Source organism: Chenopodium album, chromosome 10 (assembly GCF_948465745.1).
Source record: "Chenopodium album chromosome 10, dcCheAlbu1.1, whole genome shotgun sequence".
Lineage (NCBI taxonomy): Eukaryota > Viridiplantae > Streptophyta > Magnoliopsida > Caryophyllales > Amaranthaceae > Chenopodium > Chenopodium album.
In genome coordinates this window covers 62172791-62184335 of record NC_137843.1, presented here as the reverse complement: position 1 = coordinate 62184335, position 11545 = coordinate 62172791, and the positions used below count along the sequence as shown (strand labels likewise).

At 38.9% G+C, this 11545-nt stretch overlaps 2 protein-coding genes across 2 annotated transcripts; both read right to left on the bottom strand.

Annotated features, from left to right (window-relative positions):
* Positions 1–3391: 3391 nt before the first annotated feature.
* Positions 3392–4867, bottom strand: LOC145564536 (small COPII coat GTPase SAR1A-like). Its single transcript, XM_081624820.1, has 3 exons — positions 4650–4867; positions 4420–4551; positions 3392–3843 (listed from the first exon to the last, which is right to left on the bottom strand). Exons 1-3 carry the CDS (start codon positions 4776–4778, stop codon positions 3523–3525), a joined length of 582 nt encoding a protein of 193 aa, XP_081480946.1. The 5' UTR covers positions 4779–4867; the 3' UTR covers positions 3392–3522.
* A 1222-nt stretch (positions 4868–6089) lies between these two features.
* LOC145562852 (small COPII coat GTPase SAR1A-like) lies at positions 6090–9965 on the bottom strand. The gene is made up of 3 exons (XM_081623263.1): positions 9726–9965; positions 9506–9637; positions 6090–6602 (listed from the first exon to the last, which is right to left on the bottom strand). The coding sequence occupies exons 1-3, from the start codon at positions 9852–9854 to the stop codon at positions 6282–6284; spliced, it is 582 nt and encodes a 193-aa protein (XP_081479389.1). The 5' UTR covers positions 9855–9965; the 3' UTR covers positions 6090–6281.
* Between the last annotated feature and the right edge of the window lie 1580 nt (positions 9966–11545).

The following is an 11545-nucleotide window of genomic DNA, read 5'->3' as shown; positions in this document are numbered from 1 at the left end:
ACGATCCAAAACTTCATCCTCACGTAAATCCATGCACTTCATATCCTTCCTCACTCCTTCCAACCAAGTCATCTTTGGTCTCCCTCTTCCTCGTTTAATCCCTCCATGGTCCCACTCTTCCACTCTTCGCACCGGTGCACCCTCGGGTCTCCGTCTTACATGTCCAAACCAACGCAGACGATTTTCCCTTAATTTATCTACAATGCCCGCCACACCTACTTTCTTGCGAATAACCTCATTTCTGATTCTATCTCTTAAAGTGTTTCCACACATCCACCTTAACATGCGCATTTCCGTAACCTCCATCTTTTTAATATGCTCTTTCTTAGAAGCCCAACATTCTGTACCATAGAGCAACACTGGTCTTATGGCAGTCCTGTAGAATTTTCCCTTCAACTTTAAGGGAATGCTGCGGTCGCATAGCACTCCCGTGGCCGCTCTCCATTTAAGCCACCCTGACTTAATCCTGTGGGTCACGTCTTGATCAATGTCACCATTCTTCTGGATGATCGACCCTAGGTACTTAAAACATTCACTCATGGTCAAATCCTTTCCATCCAAACTCACCACTTCATTGCTTGTCCCCCTCTGAGTGCCAAAACGACATACCAAATATTCAGTCTTACTCCGACTTAGCTTAAACCCTCTAGATTCCAACCTTTGCCTCCATTGCTCCAACTTGACATTAACCCCATCCTTAGTCTCATCCACCAAAACGATATCATCTGCGAACAGCATACACCATGGAACCTCATCTTGAATTGGTCTAGTTAATTCGTCTAGAACCGTTGCAAAAAGAAAAGGGCTTAATGCAGACCCTTGATGCAATCCGATTGTAATAGGGAAATCTTTTGTCAACCCTCCGCATGTCCTCACATTTGTTGACACATCCCGATACATATCCTTAACTAGGTCTACATACCTTCGTGGGATACCTTTCTTCAACATTGCCCACCAAAGTATCTCTCTTGGCACCTTGTCATATGCCTTCTCTAAATCAATAAAGACCATATGAAGATCTTTCTTCTTTACCCTATAAAACTCCATCATTTGTCTTATCAAATGGATTGCCTCCATAGTAGATCTCCCAGGCATAAAACCAAATTGGTTATCTGAAATGCTTGTGCATGCCCTCAACCTTTGTTCAATCACCCTTTCCCACAACTTCATAGTATGGCTCATAAGCTTAATTCCTCGATAGTTAGAACAATCTTGAGCGTCTCCTTTGTTTTTATAAACCGGGACCAAGGTGCTCTTCCTCCAATCTTGTGGGATCCTTGTAGCCGTCCATATCTTGTTGAAAAGGTTTGTTAACCAATCAATACCAATCTTACCCAAACACCTCCACACCTCTATCGGTACCCCATCAGGGCCAACCGCCTTCTTAGGTTTCATCTTCCTCAGTGCAATCTCCACCTCTACTCTCCTAATCCTTCGCACATACTCCATGTTGATTTCTTCATCCCTCATAGAGGTATCTCCTATCACAACTCCATTACTTCCATTAAATAATTCATCGAAGTACCCCTTCCACCTGTCCTTGATGCCCTCCTCTTGCACTAGGACCATTTGGTTCTTATCTTTGACACACTTCACCATGCCAATATCCTTCCTTGCCTCTTGTCTTCTCTTTGCCATCTTATAAATGATCCTTTCTCCCTCCTTGGAATCAAGCTTTTCATAAACCTCCTGATATGCCTTTTCTTTTGCTTGGCGAACAGCTGCCTTTGCCTTACTCTTAGCCTCCTTATACGCTGCAAAGGTTTCATCACTCCTACATTTTCCTAAGGCTTGATAGCATTCCCTTTTTTGCTTAATTACTGCTTTCACCTCTTCATTCCACCACGAAGTATCTCTCTGTACCGAAGTTCTTCCCCTTACTTCCCCTAAGACCTCTTTGGCCACTCTTAGGAAACAGGTCTTCATTCGTAACCAGGTCATGTCCGGATCCACCTCTCCATCCCAATCCGCTTCTTCAATTACCTTTTCTGTAAAAACCTTAGCTTTTGCATCCCTTAGGGTCCACCATCTTATCCTTGGTTCTTCTTGTCTAACTTTTTTCTTCGCCTTCTCTTTCAGACGAATAGTCATTACCAATAGCCGGTGTTGGGTGACCACACTCTCCCCTGGGATAACCTTACAGTTTATGCAACTTTGTCTATCTATGCTCCTTGTGAGCAGGAAGTCTATTTGAGTTGCATTTGCTCCATTCCGAAAAGTTATCAAGTGTGAATCCCTCTTCTTAAACCAAGTATTAGCCAAAATTAAATCATATGATTGGGCAAAATCCATAATAGCTTCACCACCGGCGTCCCTCTGCCCATACCCAAAGCCTCCATGGACACTCTCATAGCCATCTCGGCTCGCCCCAACGTGCCCATTTAGATCCCCTCCAATATATAACTTCTCTGAGTGGTGGACACCCTGCACCACCTCGTCTAGGTCCTCCCAAAATTGTCGTTTCTCTTCTGCATCTAAACCCACTTGGGGAGCATAAGCACTGATAACATTCACAATCTCCTTGCCACATAGCAACTTCAGCCTTATCAACCTATCGTTCTTCCGATAGACCTCGATCACCTCTTTTGCCAACCTCTCATCGAGAACCACACCAACTCCGTTCCTAGCTCCACCATTCCTTGTTCTGTGGCTCGTTTCTTGCCCAACATACCATACCTTATACCCCAAAACCAAGCCTCGAGCTCCTTCTCCTGTCCATCTTGTCTCTTGGAGGCACATGATGTTCACGCGTCGTCTTTTCATTACTTCTACCAATTCTGCTGATTTTCCCGTAAGAGACCCCACATTCCAAGAACCAATCCGCAAACTAAATTCTTTTCTCCCACGCTCCCTCCTGATCCCAACTCCAAGTCCTTGATTATTTGACACCACAATTGGGCAATATGGCGCGTCGCTTCTGGGCGACGACCTAGCAACCCTTACATACTTATCACTGCACCCGGGTCTGGGAAGTGCAGCGCGTCGCTCAGTAGGGAACGCCCCAATGGCACGCCCTTGCTCATTTGACACCACACTCGGGCAATGTGGCGCGTCGCTTCTGGGCGACGACCTAGCAACCCTTGCATACTTATCACTACACCCGGGTCTAGGAAGTGCAGCGCGTCGCTGAGTAGGGAACGCCCCCACGAAAATATCTGTTTGGCTCATGTCATGGGATGTGACGAAGTTTTATACTGGCTGTCACTGGTCTACCGTAACCCTCCTCCTTTATCCAGGCTTGGGACTGGCAGCGGGAAACCCACTGGCGGAGTTACGTTTTTAGCACCAATTTGCCAAATAATTTAACGGCAATTAATAAGACACGTAAGAGGATGCATAAAATAGATAATGAGATTGTTATATTATGTAGAGTTCTATATTGTACTTCCTCCGTTTATATAGATTAATACGTATGAAATAAAAAAAGTACGAGTACTTTATAAGTACGTGTAACAAATTAGAAAACCTTTCTCAACAAGAATCAACCTAACTAGTCTTTCTCGACGATAAAAAGAGAATGAATTAAAGGTATTGAGTGAGCCACTTAAAACCCTCTCCATACCCCATCTTACGAACAACACTACACATGAAAACCTCCAACGGACGTACATTGCTATCATCCTCAATGTTAACTCTACCCTTACCCGTCGTGCAGTTCATCAGATCCAACTCGTAAATCAAGTCACTCTCCGAGGCGGCCTTTAAGAGGTCGATCTTGTTGCCTAGGATGAGGAACGGGACCTTATATAGTGTTTCTTCGGTAAGAAGTGCATTGAGCTCCATCTTAGACTCCGCGAACCTTTCTCTGTCACTAGCATCAACTAGGTAGATAACAGCGTCCACCTACATTGCACACAACACATACTTAAATTCGAGGATTCGAGGTATATGTAACACATGTAGAATGCAACTTTAAGACTTATATAAGCAGGTACATTAACATTATATGTTGTAAATAATTGTGATAATATATCATAGAATCATTAGGAAACTAAGGCAAGACACCATAAAATTAGTAGGGCAACATCTTTATAGTGTTAGTTGCTTCTTTATATCTCACTTGACAAAATTACCATCAAGCTAGAACTACAAAGCATGAGTGCTTTTACTACGTATTCTTGTAATGTTGTAACACAATTAAAAGTACAACCACAAGATTTACTCCCTCCATCCGAAAATAATATTTAACTCAAAAACTTTGGTTGTTAGTTTGTGATATCACAAGAATTTATAAGCCCTCCTAATGTCATATTATTGAACTTTCAAAGATGATCCGTCAATAAAAAGTGTGAAAGAATAGTATTTATAAATCAAGATTGTTTTCTAGGAAAATCATGTCATATCCTTAATTATGCACGAAGTGTATATAACAAAGGGATCAAACGTGAGTTAAACATAGATATGTAGTGATATCAATACCTGAGTATAATAATCCTTCCAAATTCGACGAGCAATTTTATGGCCACCTAAATCAAAAGCCTTAAAATTAACCCTTCCAATACTCAATTCTTCTGATGTAGGTTGTTGTGTTGGTTGATGTTGCACCAATCTCTGCACCCACAAACCAAATTAAGATTAATTATCACAAACCCATGTAAATTAATCAATTAATTATCACAAAAAACACAGGAATAATTAAATTTAAGAACCTCATCTTTCAACATTTGAAGCAAAGTAGTCTTGCCAGCATTATCAAGGCCCAAAAACAAGATTTTAGCTTCTTTTTGCCATATTCCTAGTGTTGCTAATATATCATAGAACCAATCTACTAGAAACATTTTTCTTCAACTAATTCGATTGAATAATCAATCAAAAACTAAGAAATTTAATATGATCAATAAAATTGTAGACGAGAATATAAGAGAAAGAGTTTATGTTTAGTAGAAAAAAAGGATTAACGGAGGAAAATATATATAGGAGGACTAGAGTAGAATCCTAGTCCTAGTATAATTTGGAAAAGGAAACTTTTATTGTGCTTATGTGGCGTTTTTTCATTGGATTATATCCGTCAATTAGTTGTCAATGGGCCATTAATCAATTTAGAAAGACAAGAATATTTGAATTAGTCATGTAAACAAAGTTAGCACTTTCCATAATAAATTAAGATAGGGTTAATGAATTCCTAAAAAAAAGAAAAATCAAATAAAGTTTATCTAATTTATAAATAAAATAAGTTTGACTTGGTAATAAAGTCAAATTATACTCCAATTAACCCTATTTGTTTTTAAGAGTAGAGTTGTAGAATCATATTTTTGAGCTATAAATTACTCCATAAATTTTGCTTAGTTTTATGTTTGTCAATTATAATTAATATTGATAAATATTACTCCGTACTCTGTAATTACTAATATATAAAATGTTGAGATATTAAAAATATATGTTGAGACAAATCAAAAAGATTCTACATAATTATTATTTCTTAAATATAAAACTAAAATTAATCCAAATAAAGTGTGTGTTAAGTGCAAAAGTTACAATAAAATTTAATAACCATAAAGAAATAAAAGATGTACAACTTTTCTAATCTACTCTGTAATATCTTCAAAATAAATTATTAGGAGGTGAACCCTCATAACCTGTGAATTGCTCATACCACTCATTATATCACAATCAAGAATAGTGTTCTTGGATCCATGCCTTTTTGCAAGCCTTTGCACACCAAAGTTGGCAACTTGCCACAGCTGAGCTGCAGCTTCTCCCCACTTCACACACCCGACGCACTCCTGCAAGGCTGCAACACACAGCAGCCACTCCAGACTCTAATTACAGCTCCTCCAAACCAGCACCGTCCAGCGCATAAGCATTATCACCCTTACCAACCCACAGTTGCTTCTGCTTTTAAAACACAGGAAAAGTTCTATTTGATCATTTTTTTTTGCTTATATATTAAATGTGTGTGAAAAGGTTGCTCCTGCAATAAGGCAGTGATCCTACAAATTACTAGTTTTTGTTGAAATAAATATGTTTCACTTCATGAGCTTCATTAGTGAGACTACTACAATTCCAATTACTCTTATTTAATACTGTAAGTTTCTTCAAAAGGAGAGGATGTGCATTAACACTAGTAATCCAAAATATTATCGCGCAACTTCAGAACAAAGAAACACAATAGATTATATCTTCCTTAGGGAGTTCCATATTAGCACAATCAGCATGACAAGTTCTGACAGCTTCACCGTAAGAATTAAAGAATCAGTCTTACGAATTCTATCTGTAGTCACAAGAAACATTGAATAGCAGTAGCAACAGAAATCGAAAGTACAATTCTCTTAATTCTAGTCTCAGTTGATGTATTGGGAAACCCACTTAAATCCATCACCATATCCCATCTTGCGGACAATGCTGCACATGAATACTTCAAGGGGGCGGACATTGGAGCCCGAAAGATTCACTTTCCCCTTGCCTGTAGTGCAGTTGGAAAGACCCAGATGGAAGCGTAGCTCTTCTTCGGAAGCTGCATAAGGGATGTCAATCTTGTTCCCTAGGATAAGAAATGGAACATTGGCCAAGGCCTCGTCTGAAAGTAAGGCATCGAGCTCCTTCTTTGATTCAGCAAATCTCTCCTTGTCAAAAGCATCCACAAGGTAAACAACAGCATCAACCTGAAACAGAAAAGAGCAAAATGATAAGTGTTGAGGCAAAATAGCAAGAAAATACTACACAACATGCCTGAGATAAGAAGCTATATGTAAAGCTCCAAGGTATATAAAAACATCATTTGCAAAGTTTACATTACAAGTGTGTATGAGAGAACAGTAGGTAAGCATGATACAAGGCCCTCCTCACTTTTTACACTTCCCAATTATATTTATACAAACACTTAAATAAAATAGCAAGGCAGATGGACAAAAGTGAACAAATTTCATATCTGCTAAGAAGCCTAAGATTTTGAAGAGTGATTCATTCTCTTATGTTGAGACAAGAGAGTAGTCCCTGAGAGATTTTGAAGAGTGAGTCAGCACGTGTCTCTGATTAATCGACAACAATGTCATAAACTACAAACCCTTTTCATGCAACAAAAAAGAATGGTAAAGAAACATTTTAACATCATTAATCAGCATTCCAGCACCCAATAAAGAACTCCTGCCTTTTGTCTGTAATTTAGTTCATCCTTGGAAAATGATGAGCCGGAGAAAGAATTCAAGACCAACTACTGTGACCCACAGCTCTACTTCGTAGGAGGCTGCACAACCAGCTACCTTCATACGGGAAAGGAATGAGCTTTGGAAAACAGACAAATTGCAGAGGTCTTTCCCGTCACAGAGACAGAACTGCTAGCTACAGCACGGGTGCTACTGTGCTGCTACTGGTGATTAGAAATTGCTTTACCACTCATCCTATAATTTAGCAATTACATTTTCATGGGACAATGTCAAACATTTAGGTAAAAAAACTCATGGAATCGTACAGGACAATGTCAAACATTAGAAATGCATTCCCTTTCTCTTTACAACAATGGACAGATTAAAAGAGGGTACATTGACAAGAAAAATAAACATCAACCCCCCAACCAAAAGGAACCAAGCCAGGAAACATACATGCAGTATGTTCAAATGCTATTCTCTATGTAGCACTACCTCCTCTGTCATGGTCCGATATCCCTACCCTAAGTTTCAGTTAGGCAGCCAACATCACACTGCTGTTCTAACTGCCAAGCAAGCGTATCAACCAAAAAAAAAAAAAAAAAAAACTTCAGAGGGAAGCGAAAAGCCTGCGGAAAATGGATGCTGTAGGTCCATCACAGATGTTTTGGAGAAGTTCCTTCCATTTTATGAGTTTTAAAGAATGTAAAGTAGTAATTAGTAGCACAATAGGTTTTCATGATTTTTTTGCAGATCAATTCAGCTGAACGGCCTCCGGACACTATTTCAGAAATATAATCATCAACACCTTGTAGAGCCTTTACATGTCACACACCCTAAGAGATTGGAACATGCTGCTACAATAGAAATTTCCACAAGCATGAAATTAATTCACTTTTCCATAGAAAATCAAGATATTAATGGAAGGTCCTTTGTGAAAAGTAGCATGCCTAAAAGATGGAATCCCCGCACATTTTAAATTAATGTACTCCCTCTGTTTTCTTTAGAAATACCCATTTTTCTGTTGACTCTTGTTTCTAGAAGAGTTGATTGGGTGTGAGAAAAAAGGTGATTACTTTCTTACCCCCTGCCCTTTCTTCATATTCCAGCACTAATGCTCTTCAAAGTGCTTGCTCTATAGCAGTAACATTTTCTTATACCCAATAATCAAATAAAACCAAAAATTGCAATATCACACTCAACAAGAAAGATCAATTAAAGAATTACATCTGGAAAACGAAGAGAATACAGGATTGTGTTCATGTAAATACATCCTTTTGCACCTTGTTCTCTTTACTTTAAAAAACAACTTTAGTCGAACAAAAGGGATCACAGTTGGTTTCACAGCTAAATTAATCTCAGACAAGCTTAAGTTTATTTAAATAAGTTCAAATAATGGGTTTCAGGTGAAAGAAGAAAGCCTTAAACAAACAACACAATTTTTCTAGCATCGCATTTTAAGATTTAAGAGACTCTTTAATTCTAATACATTGCATTTTTCTAGCAACCAGCGGTGTTGGGAATGAATCAAACATCAGATAACACATCAGCACATGAGAATTGTAATAAAAGAATGGGTATACATTGTCTATAAATAGTCTATAAAAACTGCATCTTCATACAATCCTTAAATTCTTCAATGTGCATTCAGCCATACACTATGACTCTCCATGTAGATAAAGTTCAACAAATTGTAAACAGAAAAATCCCTGCACACCTTTCTAATCTAAGCACAACAGAATCGTGATACTTTGCAAGTCAAGCCTCTAGAATTTAAAAAAAAAAAAAAAAAAAAAAAAAAAAAAAACATATGACAATCACAAATGTGCAAATACAACACCAAATCAGCCTCCATCAAAAATAACAAACCATATTAGCCCCCAAACATCAAACCATATCTACAATCAATGATAAAAATCCAGCACAAGCAGATTCCGGTAGTTCGAATTCTAAAGGGTTAGTAAATCACATATAGCACTTCAAGAACCCCAGTCATCATCGTCGTCATGCACATCCTCCAGATATAATTGTAAGCAATACATTATTAAAGTTTCACAAACGAGCACTTTTATCAAACCTAGACCTCCATCTTATACCCCAAAAAAGTTGGACTAGCTTCAAATTCAAATGAAATTCTCATGATCAAAACTTTTTCATCAAATCTGCCACTCCAATCTTGAAACCCCACAAAAATTAGACTACTTTCAAATTTAATTGATCACTCAAAAAAAGACTTTTCAGCTCAATTGACTTTTATAATTGCTCATAAAGCCACAAACAAAAATTGGATCAAAACCAAAATTTGTCATAATTTTCGTAACTTAGCTATATGAACATAAAATACCAACATACATTCATCATAATTCATCACAATTGATGATAAATAATAATATAAAGCAAATTTCAACAAAAAAAGGTCAAACCTTGGCATAATAATCCTTCCAAACTCTACGAGCAATCTGATGACCACCCAAATCAAAAGCCTTGAACTTGATTTTACCAATGCTCAGCTCTTCCGATGTAGGATGCTGAGTTGGCTGATGCTGAACTAATCGCTGAAAACCCAGAAAAAAACCAAATCAATCAATCAAAAAAAGTCAAAATCTCCAAATCAAATAATCAAAAACCCTTCAAAAAATTTACCTCATCTTTCAACATATGAAGGAGAGTAGTTTTTCCGGCATTATCAAGACCTAAGAAGAGAATTTTGGCCTCTTTCTGCCATAACCCCAATGATGCAAGAATTCCATAAAACCAATCAAAAAGAAACATTTTTTACAAAATTGGGGGTTTTGATTGGAATTTGAGGAACTGGGTTTTGGAATGAGATTTGATTTGATTTGATTTGATTTTAAAGAAGAATAAGAAAATGTGAAATTATAGGTGGGGTTAAAGATGGGCACGGGCCGTGCCCGTGCCGCCGCGGGCCGTGCCTGGCCGTGCCGGGGTGGTGCCCGTGCCGTGCCGTGCCGTGCCGGCTCCGCGGCGTGCCGTGCCGTGCCGTGCCTGGGATTGGCACACCCCAGCCCACGGCACGGCACGGCCCACGTGCCTAGCGGGCCGTGCCGTGCCGGGCCGCGGGCCAAACCGTGCCGTTTTTAATTTTTTTTTTTTTTTTTTTTTTTTTCTTAAAAAAAAAAATAAATGTTAAAAAAAACGAATTAAAAACAAAAATGCATATAAAAAAAAAAAAATACTACGTGCCTGGCCGTGCCGGGCCGTGCCTAGCCGTGCCTGGCCGTGCCGGGCCGTGCCACGTGCCGTGCCGGCGGGTCGTGCCGGCGTGCCGGCCCACGTGCCGGCCACCGTGCCGTCCGCCGTGCCACGGGCCGTGCCCGTGCCGGTCCCAAAAAAGTTGTTCACGGCACGGCCCACGGCACGCCGGCGTGCCGCCGTGCCGTGCCGTGCCGGCCACCGTGCCCGTGCCGGGCCGTGCCGGAGTCGTGCCGGGCCCGTGCCGCCCGCGTGCCGGCACGGCCCGTGCCCATCTTTAGGTGGGGTATTATTGACGGAGATCTACAATAAAGGAAATAAAAAATAGAGTGATGTTAAGAGTTAATTAAATTAGTCAAGGTGTGAATGTCCACACTCCAATTCTTCATTGCATTTAATGTAGTAGCCAACCCTAATTGCCACCCTCTAAGGTTATAGCCCACAATGTAATAGTGGTTCTTACTACTATAAATAGCCATGTAATTTCACTTGTATGATGCACAAAAATATTACCAAGAGTAATACATAAAAGTAGTAATACTTCTCTTATTACCTTCTTCTCTTAATCCTCTAATTTCTATATATTTCATAACACGTTATCAGCACCATCTTCAATCAGGTATACTTATACCGATTATCCAATTTTTACAAAGATTCAATTTCCTTCACAAAATATATTTTGAGGAGTATGCTCTATAGTTGCCCATATGGGATCCTCTATACCAGAAACTCACAATATATTTCTCCACAAAATTACTCCACATTATTAGCCATGTTGATTAAAAATGAGGATATCAATACATACCTTATTTATGATACTTAGTTTGGTAACTCTCATGCATGGTTATAGAAAGTAATATATAATTACTTTTGCATGTGGAAATATTTGTTGTATGCATGTTAATAGAGTAAATTTCATGGTCACACAAATCATGTTTATACTTACTTACTTGTGCATAATTACTAAAATGAAAAAAATGATGCAGCCTTTATATTTATTTAATTTTTTAGATTACACACTTTTATGTTTCTTTCAGTTTTCGAACCCTTGACCTCATGAATAGATTAGGGTTCTCGGACCACTACGGCTTGCATCCCAGTGTGATACTTATTTACGTTTGTAAATATTAATAGTTTGATTACGATTATTTTACCAGTCTACTAGAACATTGTATGATATTTTTACAGTAGTGTAAAGCTGAAACGGATAATTTACCCCCCTATAAAAGGCGGATTACACCCCCTTATTT